Here is a 16,862-nt window from a genome sequence, read left to right on the forward strand (position 1 = left end):
AAGCTGTCAATTAGCCGAGGGAGGGCAGGGGGAGTCCGTCACTCATGAATACGAAGACTCAGCACTCAGTTCACACTACAACCAGCACCATCTAGGATGTGTCCCACAGACAACACCAGCAGGCTTACCTACTACATGACACCTCTCTCCTAGCCACCAGACCACCAATAGTCATTTGCTAGCTCCCCGTTCACTGGTGAATCTCACTCAGGCCTTGTTTAGCAAAGTTGCCTCAGTGATGATCATTTCTGTACTTTTACACAAAAACACTTATCACTAGTGAATGGAAATGGAGTGGCCGGGGATCGTTCCAGCCCATCCGCCTCCATTAACAGTAAACAGGCAGTCGTTCATAAGTCGATTTTCTGCATGCATAAACTGAACGATGAACGAGTAGCAAACAAATTCTTGTTCATCGTTCAGTCGAGGCATGTATTTACACTGAATGATCATTGTTCAGATTCCCATGGATGTGGGAATCTGAACGATTTATTGGGCTGTGTAGAAGGGCCTTTAGTGCTCCCCTCTTAGCATGCAATCTGTATAGGCAATCATCTCCTCAATTTTGCACACGTTCAACTCATGGTGTCTTGATCTCTGGTCATCAGCAATCTCCAGCAGCCACCAGTCTCTCCAATCTAACTGCGAAAGAACAATCACTCTCAGCTGAACAGGTCCTGGTCTATCCCATGCACAGACCCTCATTACACCAGTCTGGCACTTTCTATAAACTAATGCATTCTCCAAGATGGCTCAAAACCTTCTTCTTATATGGGCTGTTACTGTCCCCACCAGTCAGTATGCTGCATCAGCATGCTCTGTCCCCAGCCATCCGCAGCTACAGAATCGGTTACAGCATCATACTCACACAATAATATCAGTGCAACGAATCCAGTCATCCCACTGACCTATAAAACAGAAGCACATGCTATGGGGCAGCTGGAGCAGCGGGACCTATCTCTTTTTGGTTTAGTCCTGTAGGTGGAATGAATTTGTACTGGATATCTTCTCCAGAGGAAATGCCTTGTTACCAACCAAAAAGTGGGGAATTGGCTTGAATAAATTGGGCATAAAGAGGAAAACACCAGGCTCTTGGGTGGAAAAAAATAGGCACCATAATGAAGGATGTCTGATCGTTCTCTGATCCTTGTTTTGGGGCCTCTTCTCTTTTTTTTTTACTGTTAATAGGAAATACAGTATTTCCAAATGTTATATGAGGCTACACACCATATATGGCTAAACTTTTGTTGTAAACAAAGACAGTAAACCAAAGTGTCTTGCAGAATCCAATGTAAAGAAGAACCACAATTATTTGGTAAATGATGCTCTATGCACGCTACCCAGACACCTCAGTTCCTCTTTTGCGCCGTGCAAGAATTGAATACATAGAAACAGTAAGAAAAATACTCAAAAGATATTTTGCGTTAATGATTCATCGTACAGTACATAAAAAGTTATAGAGGTGTGTCCTCCACTAGGGACCCCCAACTTTAAATCCAAGTGGACAGTTGCAAACAAACCAAAGCAGTAAATCTGGCAGACCCACCTCACCCATACAGTATATTATATAGTTGGATTTTCGACCAACATATAATACTACTGTAAATTTCATGTGAATAAGGATCAGCTGCAAAACCAGACACAACAAACAAGGCACAGTTATTTCCTTGACAACCCCTTTGCGAGACCCTTTGTAGCGTTTCTGGCACTGGGTTTGGAGATAGGGGTGTAGTAGCCGTGCAGATCCAGAAAGTTGTCAGAGGTCGGTATTGGTATGTCTCAGTTTGCAGTACAAAGGAGAAGGCGGGTATTGTAGTCAGGAGGAAAGCCAGAGGTCGTATTGGTAGGTCTTAGTTCAGATTTGCAGAGGAGCAGGCAGGAGGGGAGCTTGACTAAGACTGTGCAGCACAATAATCATGCACTAGTGCAGTGGCAGGGTCAAGCTTTTATAATAAGCCTAATTAGGAACAGAGATGGGGTCAGGACAGGGCTGGGTTTGCAGCATCTGGGAACAAGTCAAAGAGTCATGCAGGGAAACTGTCCAAAGGCTGGATGGATTAGTAGTGAGAGCAACTGACTGGAGTACAGAAAGTCTCAGGCTCGATCCCTTACAGTGGGCCCCTCCTTCGAGGAAGGCCTCCAGACATCCCAGGGCCTGGTGGAACTCACCTTGGAGCACGTATATTTTCATCGGGCTCCCAAAAGTTGCCCTTCGGCCCATATCCCTGCCACTGCACCAGGTACTGAAGTCTTCCTCGGTGCCTCCGGGAGTTCCCTCTATGACGAACTCGTCATGCCCCTGAACCTTAACAGGAGGGGGAGGCAGTTGTTGTCTTCCAGTGAAGGTATTTTCCCAGAATGTTTTTAGCAGTGACACATGGAAAACTGGATGGATCCTCAAGCTACCCGAGAGCTCCAAGTGGAAAGACACATTACTGACCCTTGCTGAAATTGAGAATTGTCCGATAAACCTTTGCCTAAGTTTGGGAGAGGGTATGTGGGTCTTCAGATTTCTGGTGGATGACCACACCTTCCTTCCAACCCGGAAAGGAGGAGCTGTTTTGCGGTGTCAGTCTGCGGCTTTTTTGCAGGCATCCTGTAAAATCCTTGCAGGGTTCCCGTAAAACCTCCTTCAATTCCTTCTGAGTATCAGCCAGTCTGCGGTTGACCTTCAGGACAGGAGTGTTGATAGGAAGGCCAGGAATGAAGATGGGGTGTGTCCTGTAGTTGGCATAGAACGGGCTTTGGGCGGTTGAACTGTGTTGGGCATTGTTGTATGTGGACTCCGTTATTGATAAATAATCCACCCAGTAATGCTGAAGATAGGAAATTAAACAGCAGAGATACTGTTCCAGAGTCTGGTATGTTCTCTCGGTCTAGTCATTAGACTGAGGATTAAAGGCCAAGGAGAGATTCACGGTAGTCCCCAGGGCCGTGTTTCCAGAATTTTGACGTGAACTAAAACCCTCTGTCTGAGACTATATCATTACGAATTCCATATAGTCAGAAAACTTCCAGGATCATCACCTCCGCGGTGTGGGAACTTTTTCTAAGGGGATGAAGTGAGCCTTCTTCGTAAATCAGTCCACGACAAAAAGGATGGTAGTCATTCCTTTCAAGGGGAGCAGATATACTATAAAGTCCATAGATGTAGATCCCCATGACCTGGATGGGACTGGAAGGAGTTGTAGGAAACCCAGAGGATGGGCCCATGGCGTCTTGTTTTGTGCACATACTTCGCAAGAGGTGACATACCTTTTCACATCCCTCCTACAGTCGAGCCACCAGAAGGAATTAAGCAAGAGTTCTAAAGTCTTTGTGACCTCAAGGTGGCCAGCAAGCTTAGAATAATGCACTAGTTTAAGGACTTTGAGTCGACCAGCCTTGGGAACATATAGTTGGTGTTTTCGCCTATAAAGTCCATTTTCGAAAGAAAGCTTCACATCCTTAGAAGGGCGACTCAGGAAAGGGTCATTTCGTATCCTCACTTTGTTAGAAGGTCCTCAGGGGGTGGTAGGATGAGATAAAATTGCATCTGGAGAAAAACAGGACCCATCCTGCTTGTCTCACAGATAACCTCTTGGCAGTACGGAGAAATTCTACTGGATGATGCGATATGCCAAAAATAGCCTTCCGATCAGCTCTGGGCTGATTCACTTGTGCGCTGAGCTTATTTCTGCGGGAAGCAGGATAACTTCTTTCTCACTGCAGTAGCCCGGCTTGAATTTGCAGGCTGTGCTACCACTGAAGTGAATAGGAACTTTGCCTGTAATACCAAGCTGGGCCACTGCACAGAGAACAGAGCTGTCTGCTTCCTGCAGAAATCAGTTCAGTGAGCAAGCGCATTGGCTTAGGGAACAACTGATCAGTAGGGGTACCAGGTAGCAGACCACGACCAATCTACTATTGATGGCCTATTAGGGCCAACCAGAAAAACCCTTTAAGTTTCATTCTATTAGATTCCCATTGCTGGTGACAGACAGAATAGTGGTTTTCTATAATATTCTACCCATTACAATGAAAAGGAACCTTGATGGCTTTCATTGGATCCTCATGCTTTTGTTTCAATCCATTATAAATGAATATGTAATTGTTTCCTTAGAAATAAAAGTCTTCACAATGTTAGTGACTTATCTTTGACATCTTAAAGGGTCGCTCCTGTGATATATATTTATATTCTGTAGCTATCCCCCTAATATATATATAGATGATTATGAGTCGACTTTTGGTCACTTTATGGATCATCATTCTCCATGCTTTCCCATCCTTGACCACTTCTTTCAGTTCTTCCTTGTACATGTTTGCATCCGCCTTCATTTCATCCAGCCAGCGTGTTCTTTGTTGTTCTCTTCTTTGTGACCAACTAACTTTGCCGAGCATCAATGTTGTTTCCAGAGAATTGGCTCGCATGATATGTCAAAAGTATGAGAGCTGCCATTTGGTGATTTTGCCCTCTAGCGATACCTTTGGTTTGATACGCTCTAGGACCATCTTCTAGCTAACGCTGCGCTGAAGCATCATGGGATTGACTTGAAAGTGAAAATAAAAAAATCTCACACTCAAGATGGTGCTTGATAAGCATCAGACAGGGGGCTGTACTGCATGGAAATAGCTGCAATATACATAGGACACCTCCAGAGTAGGACAGGCAATCTGGTGAGGGGGGCATGGATGGAAAAATATATTTTCATCAGAGTACCCTTTAACCTTAATATTAAAGTATAAAAATAGTCTAAACTTGCTTTGTTTTAGCTAAAAATTATTTTGCTTGGAATGCTGTTGATAAGGGCATTCCCAGGGTCATCAGTATACTGTCACCAGGCGGAGGTATGTTCTATTTCCATGCGAGTCTTGAGCTTGATTCGCTATTAGCCATGTGAATGCACCCTTAGGTGGCTCATAAGGTCTCCCTTCCCATAGAAGGAGACCAGTAGTATGAGTGAAGCATTATAGTTGGGGACTCTGTTGGGGACCCAGCAGCTTCAAGTTATGCCTCTGTTCTGTATATAACGTTACAAACCCAGTTAAACAAAATATTTTTTAAAAAAGGGTTTTGAACACTTGTGCAACATAATGAGGAAGTTCGTGCCTAGTGCAATTGTGTGGTTTTTCTACAGACTAAGTGACCACATAGATTGAAACACGTGGGCGGATAATTGCCAATTACGATTACAATGGACGTGCTATACCGTACCTTTAAAGTAGTACTAGACCTTGGTTCATATTTTGTAATGAAGCTCTGCATTGCAACATGCCTGCCTCTATAAGAGATGTTGCCCGTTAGTGGAGCAGTACAGAACGGGTTGAGTTCTCTGCAGCAATGATACATTGCCTGGTTCTCTTTTCGCTGTGTTATGGCGCTCTTGCCATGCCAACACCTGAAAGCAATGGCGACATCAGTTCTACAGATCAGGACTTCGCACAGGTATGTTTCTTGAAAAATATTAGAAGGTTAATAGAGACTGTGTACATTTTAGTTTGATCTCACACACAGCATTTTCTGGAAGAAATGCAGCAGTTTTTGTGGCAATTTTTGACAGTTTTTTTTTTTTTTAAAGGGAACCCGTCTCCAGTTTTTAGCACATTATAACAATAGCAGTACTTCAGTATTGCAGTTGGTATTTCCAGCACTGCTTTTCTTATCCGTGTTGATGAAGGTATACCTGTATAAATCATGTTTGAAAATATCCCTTGCTGTATTCAAATGCAGCCGAGAGGTCCAGTAGGCGGGCCGGAACGGCTCCCTGAGCTGCATTTTTTTCAATACAGTCAGGTTCACCAGCCCCGTTGACATGGATGATGTAGTTGGCGTCATCCGTGTACCGCTCTGAAATCTTGGTGCATGTGCAAATAAACTACTCAAATCTGCCCTCAAATGCGATGGCTTGTCTGCGCATGCACCAGGAGCCATCCACAGAGGGGGATATGGTTGGCGCCAACTACGTCATCCGTGTCAAAGGGGCTGGTGAACTTGACTTTGTTGAAAAAAATGCAGCAAAGGGAGCCGATCCAGCCCACCCACTGGACCCATTAGCTGCATTTACATATGGGAGATTTTCAAACATCAATTATACAGGTATGCTTTTATCAGAATTAATAAGAAAAGCCGTGCTGGAAATACCAACTGCAATACCGAAGCGCTGATAATATTATAATGTGCGAAAAACTGGTGACAGGTTCCCTTAAAAAAAATGACACAAAAAAATACGCCCCGAATGAAATGGCTAATTAGGCTAATGAGATCCAAGAGGTTATTTGTAGTCTGTTATCATGGCAAACAAAGTGGCAAAAAAGATTAGGAAAATTGCCACAAAAACATGACTTCATTGGGCACCGGCGTCCAAATTGGTATTTTTGGTGGTTAAGACATGTCTGTAACAAAGTAAATTACCAGTGCAATAGTGAAGACTCACATGGAAAGCCGAACAGCATGGGGTTCTGAGCCACACGTGGCTCCCAAAGGCTCCGGATGGGGACCACTGGTTTATATAAACGCTTATTACGTACATAAGATACATAATTACATCTATCAGGATACTCGGGCATTTCAAAAACTAATATCTTTGCATTTTTCCCCCCAGGAATACTTGAACCATTTTTACTCATCCACCACTAACGAAAAAGAATCATTTACGGAAAAACTTGAGGCAATGCAAAAGTTCTTCAGTATGAAAGTAACAGGAAAGCTGGACACCGCCACGATGAATATGATGAAAACCCCGAGATGTGGTATGCCAGATGTGGCAGAGTTCAGTACATTCTCCGGAAGACCAAGATGGCAGAAAACCTCTATTACCTACAGGTGGGTGCCACGGATCAGGGAGGATCCATCCAAAGTGTGCTAATGACTATATATTCTGTGGGTTGTGACAAAACGGACATCACTTGGGCCTTTGTGCTTTTTTTTTGTTGTATGCATGAAAAATGGATGCAACACAGATGTACAAAACAATACATACTTCACAAAAGTAACACGCACATACACACAGTGAAAGCAGTATGTTTTTTGTGGACTGAACTTGCATTCGCCCATGTGATGAGCCCTGAGTAAAATTAGTACATTTTATGACCTCTAACTTTTTTAATTAAACACTTTTGACCCCTTAACACTCCATGACGTATTGTTACATCATGGAGGCTCGGGGTTAGTATGGCTGATCCCACTCCATGCAATGCGGATTGCGGCTCCTTCTTACAGCTGACACCAGCCTACAACAGCTGGAATGAGCACCGGTTAACACTTTAAATGATGCCATCAATTCTGACAGCGAAATTCCAATGCCCCAATTGACGTTCGGAATTCCTGAATGGTCCATTCAGTTGCCATGGCAGCCAGGGGCTTCTGATAGGGTTGCCATTGCAGATTGCCAGCTGTGGCATGGCTTGATAGACTGCCTGTCAGATTGTAATATGGTACTATCGTATTATAGTATGGTACTATGGTATTACATCATACTGCAGGAGCGATCAAACCATCACAAGTCCTTGCCTCCTGTGGGGACTAAAAAAAAATGTAAAAATCAATTTTAAAAAAAGTTAATTAATTATTTTAAAAAATAAAAAAGTAATAAAAGTTTTAAAAACCCCCCTTTGCCTTATTTATAATTAAAAAAACTATTTGGTATTCCTGCGCCCACAAAAGTCCGATCTATCAAAGTAACACATTATTTACCCCGCACAGTAAACGCTGTCAGAAAAATAAATAAATACGTGAGAATTGCGCTTTTTTGGTCACCTCGTTTCCAAGAAAAAAATGTAATAAAAAGCGATCAAAAAGTCGAATGAATTCCAAAATGGTACCACTAGAAACTACAGGACGTCTCGCAAAAAATGAGCCCAACTATGTCGATGGAAAAATAAAAAAAAGTTATGGCTGTCAAAAAATGGCGGCAGAAAATTTTTATATTTTTCAAAGTAGTACAGCAAAAAAAAACTCCATTGATTTGGTATCATAGTAATCGATATGTCATTTTTTCTGCAGTATGTACACTGTAGAAACAAGACTCCTCCCCAGAGATGGCGGTATTGTGCTTTTTTTTTTAATTCCCCTCCACTTAGAATTTTTTTGTAATTTTTCAGTACATTATATGGTACATTACATAATACTATTAAAAAATACAATTCGCAAAAACACAAGCTCTCAGACAGCTACGTTGATTGATAAATAAAAGTTATGATTTTTTGAAAATGGGGCGGAAAAAACGAAAATGAAAAAAAAAAGAGTCGGTCCTTAAGGGGTTAAAGACTGCCAAGAAAGTTGTAAAACAAGTCGAAAACACATTTTAAAAAAATTTGGCGCACTTGTACTCACCATTTTAGGCTCAGGCTTCTGTCGCATTTTGCTCAGTAAATCTCCCCCATTGTGTATTAGTTACTAGAGATGAGCGAGTATACTCACTAAGGCACATTACTCGAGCGAGTAGTGCCTTAGCCGAGTATCCTCCCGCTCGTCTCTAAAGATTCGGGGGCCAGCGGGGGGCGGGGAGCGGCAAGGGAGAGCGGGGAGGAACGGAGGGGAGATCTCTCTCCCCCCCCCCCCCCCCCCTGCCGCAACTCACCTGTCACCCGCGCCAGCCCCCGAATCTTTACAGACGAGCGAGAAGATACTCGACTAAGGCACTACTCGCTCGAGTAATGTGCCTTAGCGAGTATACTCGCTCATCTCTATTAGTTACATTTCGGTTTCAGCACCTTTTTATTGCCGTGAAGTGTTTATGTTTTGCTTCTAAATAAAAGTTCAAAAATGAACGGTGTATTTCCTTGTTGTGCAGAATCTTGAATTACACCCCAGATCTTCCTGCTTCTGTGGTTGACGATTCGATCCAGCGAGCATTCAATGTATGGAGCCAAGTCACCCCACTCAGGTTCAACAAAGTCAACAACAGAGAAGACGCAGATATCCTCATCCAGTTTAGTGCAAGAGGTAAGTACATTACAGGGCCGTGTGCACACTTGGATCAAAAATAAGTCCATCGGGGTTTCAGTTATTGTTGACATTAAGAATAGTGCCGTCTCAAGAATTATTCTTGTCATCAAATATGCCGGAACCCAAGTGGATGCCATTAAAGGGGCTGTGTCGAGTTAAAAACATATTCCCTATCCATAGGATGCCTATCCACTCTTCTTGCCTATCTCCGACAGTTTCAAAGAGCTGAATGGCCCGGAAGTGAGCATGTTTGACCACAATCCATTTATATGGGCACAACACGAAACCCCAGTTACCGTGATCAGTGGGTTAAGAGGTGTCTGATTGGTGGCGGTCTGACTACTGGAACTCCCAACGATCGTGAGAATGGGGTCCAATTGAATGGAACGGTGGTCAAGCATGTGCGTTGCCACTGTATTCATCTTTATGGAACTGCTGGAGATACCCAAGCACTGCAGTAACTACATATACTACCGTATAGGCGTAAGCAATTATTGTATGCTTCCGTATGGAAAGCGCAATCTACCACAGTGAAAAATATGGTATGCCGATGCATACTGGCACCTAGATGAATTGGGCCCTATAGCTACTTTTGGTACAGACGCCTAGCATAGTTCGTGAACAAAGCATGAACAGAGAACTCAGTACTGATAATTCATATATTGTTATATGCATAATGCTAATCCTTTTTTGGCAGGACATGGTGATCAGAATGCATTTGATGGCCCCAATGGTGTACTAGCTCATGCCTATGGTCCTGGAGCTCAAATAGGTGGTGATGCTCATTTTGATGAAGATGAAAGATGGACAAATAACCGAGCAGGTACTGTACACGGATACATAGTCACACTGCGCCACCTCTGGGAAATGGAGAAATTGGACTGCACATATTTGGAGGAGTTTGCAAAATTCTTGAAAATTTCTCGAGATTCCAATGCTTTGGATTGGTTGTGCTCTATAAAGCCAACAAGGAGAAGACCCGGGACCAACGATCGCTGAAGGAGCATTCCTGCCTGTCTGGAGTGTTCAAGATATATTCAAGAATTTTCCAAATTCCTCCAAGTGTGTGCTGTCCAATTTCTACATTTCTACAGTTTCTGAGCTCCATGACAGTGAGACTCCTAACTATAGAACCTGACTCTTTTAGCCTAATGGGGAGTCCAGGTATCTGCATAATACTCTCTCATCGGCTCATGTATTGTAGTTTTATTAACTATATGTTAGAAAATTAGTGTGTGAAAAACGGTTGTAAATGTTAGCTATGTTTTTCATTTGACCTCATAGGCGCAGTAGGCACGGGCCTATGGGCCCTGCGACTTTAAGGGGCCCCACGGCAATGGATGCATGAAATAAATTTTTGATCTTGAAAGGAAATTACAACCAATTTTCTTAACTTGCTTCTAAAATATAGGAAAAACGAAACAACTCAAAGAAATTAAAAGTTTACATTAGACTATTTAGAGAAAATATTCTATTGACCCCTGAGTGACAAACTGCTTGTCACTTAATGACCAACTAATGTTTCAGGTTTTTTCACTGTCGCACCCTCAGAGACATAACTTTTTAATTGTTCCATCGATATAGCCATATGAGGGCTTGTTTTTACGGGACAAGTTGTATTTTTTAATGGCATCCTTTTTCGGTACGTTTAATGTACTGTATAACTTTTATTATATTTTTGTAGGGGGAAAAAAAATTGGGGATTTCATTTTGATGGTGTTCAGTATGCAAAATAAACCATGTGATAACATTATTCTCTGGGTCGGCACGATTCCGGCAAGGCATTGGGTGAGGGGAGACAGGTTTATAAAGTTTTCTTTATGTCTTGCTATTTTTGTACACAAAAAAACTTTTTTTTTAAAGATTTGCTTATGTGTCGCCGAATTCCAAGAGCCAGAAGATTTTTATTTTTCCATCTACGGAGATCCATGAGCTCTATTTTTTCCTAGAGGCAAGATTGAAAAAATCTACAATTCTTGGCATGTTTTTTATTTTTAACAGTGTTCACCTGCAGTACAAGGGAGGATACACACGGCCGTAGGCGTTTTTACGTGCGCCCGCCGGCGCGGTAAAGACGCGTGAACGGGCACACAAATCTAACGTCTATGCGCCCATTCAGACATCGCGAGCTCCGGCAAGGCATTGGGTGAGGGGAGACAGTTTAGATCTGCTAAGCTGTTCTCCCCGTTCCTTCCCCATCACCGTCTCTCTGCAAGGGGAGGAGGCGGGACGGGGCAGGAGCTAGTGTACTAAGCTCCCACTCTCTCTACCCCTTGTCGGCAACCAGCAATGGGTAGGGTGGGTTGGGGCGGAGATAGGCTGTCCCACCCCCTTCATTGCAAATAGTCGGCAAGGGGCAGAGAAGTGGAGAGGATGGGGAGTCACGCTGCTAAACTCCCTCCCACCTCCCTTCTCCGGCAGCTGTCATAGGCTCCTATAGGAGTCTATGCAGCCGCCAGAGGCGTAAAAGCACCCAGCCGAAATACGCCCATGTGCACTTGTGAACTGTACACCAATGCATCAGAGGGGCAGCATATATCGGCCGGGCATGAAAACCCGGCCGATATACGGCCATCTGAATCCAGCCTAAATGTTTTAAATTAATTCTGTAGGAAAGTACGATTTTGTCAATAGCAAATTGATATGGTTTTTTTGCCTGTTTTTCACACTTTTTTTAAAAAAAAAATTATTTTTTCAAATTCAAGGATCTCCCCAAATTTTATTTTTTTGTGCAAACAATTTTATTTTTTGCGGGATGAATTGTCCTTTTTAAGGCCTTAGTCACACGGCGTTTTTTCACGCGATTTGCGGATCGCATGACGGATGTGCATCCGCAAATCGCGTGACCGGTGCGCGCAAGTCGCCTGCAAATCGCCCGAAAATCTGCTCCTAGCCGCGTTTCATTAGAAACGGGCCGGAGCTGTCCAGCGCATTGCATTCAATGGAGACGGCAATAGAGCCGTCTCCATTTAAAGCAATGCGCTGCGGGCGAGCCCGGGATGAATTGTCGGGAAGGGCTTAAATATATAAGCCCTTCCCTGCAATTCATCCTAAAATGTGTAAAAATAAAAAATATATATATACTCACCTTCTCCCGGCAGCCGGAGCTCCGCGCGGCCGTCCTGCAGTGGGTGTGAAGGGGGTGTGAGTCAGACCTGCCCCCTGATTGGCTCAGCGCTGAGCCAATCAGAGGCATGTCTCACACCCATTCATGAATTCATGAATGGATGTGAGTCAGACCTGCCCCTGATTGGCTCAGCGCTGAGAGGCAGCAGTCACTCACCCATTCATGAATTCATGAATGGGTGTGTGAGTGAAACCTGTCTCTGATTTGTCAGGGCTGTGACCAATCAGAGGCAGATCATTCAGCAGGCGGGGATTTTAAAGCCCCGCCGGCTGATTAGTGCCGAGAAGCAGTTCAGGAGAACTGACAGCAGCCGCCGCTGGACTCCGGCTGCAGCGGAAAGGTGAGTATACAATTTTTTTTTTATTTTAACACATTTTAGGATGAATTGCAGGGAAGGGCTTATATATTTAAGCCCTTCCTGACAATTTACCCCGCGCACGCCGGCAGCCCATTGCTTTCAATGGAGCGGCTGTATTGCCAGCTCCATTGAATTCAATGGGCAAACATCGTTCTTCTCTGCCACAGCTGTTACAGCTGTGGCAGAGAAGAATGATTTGTCTTCTATATGTTCTCAATGGGGTCGGCGCTGCTGCCGCCGGCCCCATTGAGCGCATATAGAGAAGAGAACAGGAATCGCAGATAGGTGCGATCTGCGATTTCTGTTCTATAATTTATCGGACGAGCGCACAAAAAGTGCTCATGTGTCCGATACCATTGCAAAGCAATGGTTTTATAAAATCGCCGGACGCATGCGCATGCGCAAATCGCGGCTAAAAACGCCTGTCTGACTAAGGCCTAATGGTACAATTTGTTGATGCATGTGGCGTTTTGATCACTTACTATTCCGTTTTTTGTAAGGTGAGATTAGCTATTTTTGCCATGTTTTTTTGTATCTTTGTTCAAGACTTGCACTGTGCAGGTTAAATAATGCACTGACTTTTTCTCTGTGTCATTATGAACATAGCGCTACCACATGTGTGTTTTTTATTTTTATTTATTTTTTACATAGAAAGAAGGAAAAAGGTGGGGTTTTGATGGTTTTATTGTTATTTAATACTTTTTAAACTTTTTTAATACTTTTTTTTATTTCTGACCCTCATAGGCCACCATAGCTGGCTAACCTGAAGACTATATTCAAGCCTCCGAGTGCCATAGCAACCAATCGGGACTCTGTTAATACATCGTAGCAGTCTGATTGGTGAGAGAGGGAGCCCCCTCCCTCTATCAGCATTTTTACATGCTATGTCACACTGAAAACGGCATATAAAGGGTTAAACAGTTGAGCTCGAAGGTTGCTCTTTTCCCTTCTGTTTGAGCAAGTGCAAGGCTGTTATCCAACAGCTGGCATTCTTTTTTTTTCGGACGACGTTCATCACGTGCAGCAAATAATGCCTTACTTTGACAGATCGGACTTTTATGGATGCAGCGATACCAAATATGTATTTTTGATTTATTATTTAGATTTTTTTTATTTTAGACTTGACAAAAGCTTTTTTTAACTTTTATAACTTTTTTTTAAATACCTAATGAAACTTTATTTTTCTTATTTTTACATTTTCTTTTAGTCCCCAGGGAGGACCACAACATGCGATGCTTTGATCACTCCTACAGTATGATGTAATGCATTACATCCTATTGTGATCTGATAGGCAGTCTATCAAGCCACCTCACGGGGTAGGAAGAACCCCGGCTGCCATGACACTCCCATAGCTCTCCTGATCTCATCGCAAGGGTGGCGTAAGGGACCCCTAAACATCATTTGGGGGATTTAAATGCTGCTGTCAGAGGTTAACAGCCCTGATCGGTCGCGCGGCTTGTCGAGGCTGTTGCCCGTAGGTTTCAGCTGTAAGAAACAGCTGATACCCGTGATGTATGAAGGGAGACTGCAGCACGATCTCCCTCCATACATGTCCTGCAACAACAGGACATAAAAACACTATAGGGTGGTCACTAGGGGGTTAACAACCAAAAGTACATAATCCATAGGCATCAGGTTCACATTACAGCTTGTTTCATAAAAAGCTCATTCTTCTATCAGCTGTCAGCTTGAAAAAACATTTTGGCTTAACCTAGGAACATGTAATATACAGTAGTAATAGACATCTCTATCTAGTGGTCAGCGTACACACTACACTACTTAGCTCAATCTTATCCCACAAGAGAAGTGCATGAGGAATCTTAAGGAAATACGTTTTCTGTGAGTTAGGTCACCTGCAGATGGCCGGGTCGAATCCCGCTGCGAGAAATCTCGCAGCGGGACCTGACCCAAGCCCCTGAAGGGACCAGCGCGGCACTCACCTGCTCCCGCAGCTCCGGCTCTGTGATGTGGCGGCTGCCGACCAGCCGGCGCATGCGCAGAGCGGGGCCAGCAGGCGGGGAGTGACATTTCTATGTGGGGTTCTGCATAGGATTGCGTTTTCTAAGGCCCCCTGCACACGGGCAGAAATTCTGCAGGAAAGGGGAATTTCTGCCCGTGTGCAGGGGGCCTTAGTGTGTCACCACTTCCTGGCAGGGCCCCGAGACTTCTTTCCTTTTAGACAAACCGATAATTGGCCTGTCATAAAGAACACCAATTGATAAAGCATGTCAATCAGCATTCGCTCATTGGCGTTCACACATGACAAAGTATTGCCTGTATGGGGTTGAACGAGCATGGTTCGTCTTCATACAGTCATCAGTGGTTATGCTGCCATCAAAGAAGAATTTTTATAATGCTTCCCAAAGAATGACACTAACATGTGCTAATTCGTTGACTGATAGTTGACCCTATTACACCGTCCAATGATTGGGTTGCATAAAAGGCTCTTTACCAGTAAACTATTTCCCTCTCTCATTCTGCCTCAGTCTATAGGGCAAAGCAGACAAGTGAGCTGTAGAAATTGCCTGCTTATTGTGTGTGCTCTAGTGTCCAGTGTGAAAACTGGAATATTTCAAGATACAAAGTGGAAATATACTGTATATTTGTCCTCATCAGCTGACCAAATATTAACTTTTTTTAACCTATATACACTCTTTCCTTAGGCTTCAATCTATTTCTGGTGGCTGCACATGAATTTGGACATTCCTTGGGACTTGATCACTCTGCTGACCGTCAGGCCTTGATGTTCTCCACTTACCGTTATGTAGAGACAAACAATTTTCGCCTGTCACAAGATGACATCAATGGAATACAGTCCCTGTATGGTAGAAGACGCCAGTAACGCAGGATATCTGAAAGAACATGCATGACACAGATAGCAAAAGTCAGCTTGCAGCCTTTGCAGTAGGAGCAGGGGCATAACTATAGAGGGTGCAGGGGATGCGGTTAACCCGGGCCCAGGAGCCTTAGGGGACCCATAAGGCCTCTCTTCTCCATATAGGGAGCCCAGTACTATGAATAAAGCTTTATAGTTGGGGGCCCTGTTACAGGTTTTGCATTGGGGCCCAGAATCTTCAAGTTATGCCTCTGTGCAGCATGCTTTAGGTATGGGTACGGGTACAGATACAGATAGAGGGGGGGCCCCAGTTCATGTTTTGCATCAGGGCCCCTGAGCCTTTAGTTACGCCCCTTAGTAGGAGCATAACTATAGCTTTGCTGTATAACTATGCTGGTAATGATTTGCAAAATGCTAATAAAGCGGTATAAACTTGTACTCTACGTGTGTTGTATCTAGAGAACTTGAAAGTTTTGTGCCTCTAAAATTCCTTCGTCTGAACCTTTTCTATAGGAAACCACTGGTTCTCATAGTCGCGATTTTTTTGCTCGTGTAAGTTAGTTGCGCAAATTCCCTCGTGTGAACGAGCCCTTAAAGGGATTATTCAGGGTTAGATGAAGGGATCTTGTTTTTTTTCTGAAACAGTGCCACTTTTATATATAGGCTGTTTCTGATATTGCAGCTGTGAACCGAGTTACAATGCCAGGCACCTTCTAAGGACAAGAATGGTGCCTTTGTAATAAAAGCAGACCCTATCTTCCAATCCTGAGCTCCCTATTTAGGGTATATTCACACTTTGCAGATCAGAAAATCTGCAATAAATCCACAGCGGCAAATCCGCAGAAAATGTTTGTATGGATATTCCTACATCTGCCTTGTAAAGGGTGAAATCTGCACTGAAAATCCGCAGCATAAATTAAAAATGTTGCAGATTAGATTTAAAATCCGAAGCACACTGCAATTTACACATGCAGATATTCCCCATAGACTGTGGGTGTGCGGGTTTATTCACACAAAAAACATTTGCGCTGTGTATTACACGTGCAAAATTTGTACACGCAATACATGGTCACATGTGCGATTTTTGTACATGTATTATGGTTGAAAGAAAAACCCGCAGCATATTCTATTTTTGTACATATTGTACACGAAAATAGTGCATATTAAATTTATCTATCCCATGTGAGCATGGCCGCAAGCTTAACCCCTTTGTGACCAGCCTATTTTGTGCCTAAAACCGGCTTAACACGGGCATAAGCACAGTTTCGCATACATTGGTGCAACTTTTTGGCGCTATAAAGGAGGCTTTTTTGAGCGCATATGAGCACATTTTACTTTTTGTGCCTGCAGGGCATGTACATTTGTGCGCGGCAGACGTAAGTCCCCGATTTAAATGGCTACTTAGCCTAATGAGTTCCAGAGGTGTTCTTTTTCTCACAGAATTGCGCAGTGTTTTGCACATCCTGTTGTGTATTGCGTGCATCTGCACCCCTCCCCTCACAGACTTCTATGAGGACCTTTGGTGTGCAAATCCGCAGTAAAATAGAGCAAGTTCTATCTTTTTTTTGTGCAGCCGAAAGTGTGCACGCATAATACACAAATGTGAACGAACCAA

At 43.6% G+C, this 16,862-nt stretch overlaps 1 protein-coding gene across 1 annotated transcript; it reads left to right on the forward strand.

Annotated features, from left to right (window-relative positions):
• The first annotated feature begins 5,268 nt into the window (after window positions 1–5,268).
• On the forward strand, window positions 5,269–15,685 carry LOC136587697 (collagenase 3-like). The gene is made up of 5 exons (XM_066586425.1): window positions 5,269–5,425; window positions 6,582–6,802; window positions 8,772–8,923; window positions 9,624–9,749; window positions 15,075–15,685. The coding sequence occupies exons 1-5, from the start codon at window positions 5,321–5,323 to the stop codon at window positions 15,251–15,253; spliced, it is 783 nt and encodes a 260-aa protein (XP_066442522.1). The 5' UTR covers window positions 5,269–5,320; the 3' UTR covers window positions 15,254–15,685.
• The last annotated feature ends 1,177 nt before the right edge of the window (window positions 15,686–16,862 follow it).

Source organism: Eleutherodactylus coqui, chromosome 1, assembly GCF_035609145.1.
Source record: "Eleutherodactylus coqui strain aEleCoq1 chromosome 1, aEleCoq1.hap1, whole genome shotgun sequence".
Taxonomy (NCBI): Eukaryota; Metazoa; Chordata; class Amphibia; order Anura; family Eleutherodactylidae; genus Eleutherodactylus; species Eleutherodactylus coqui.

Excerpts from the sequence above, each read along its gene's own strand:
- LOC136587697 (XM_066586425.1), top strand. The coding sequence starts at position 5,321 with ATGATACATTGCCTGGTTCTCTTTTCGCTGTGTTATGGCGCTCTTGCC. Across the intron at positions 8,924-9,623 it reads CATCCAGTTTAGTGCAAGAG|GACATGGTGATCAGAATGCA; the intron begins GTAAGTACATTA and ends CTTTTTTGGCAG. Across the intron at positions 9,750-15,074 it reads ATGGACAAATAACCGAGCAG|GCTTCAATCTATTTCTGGTG; the intron begins GTACTGTACACG and ends CTCTTTCCTTAG.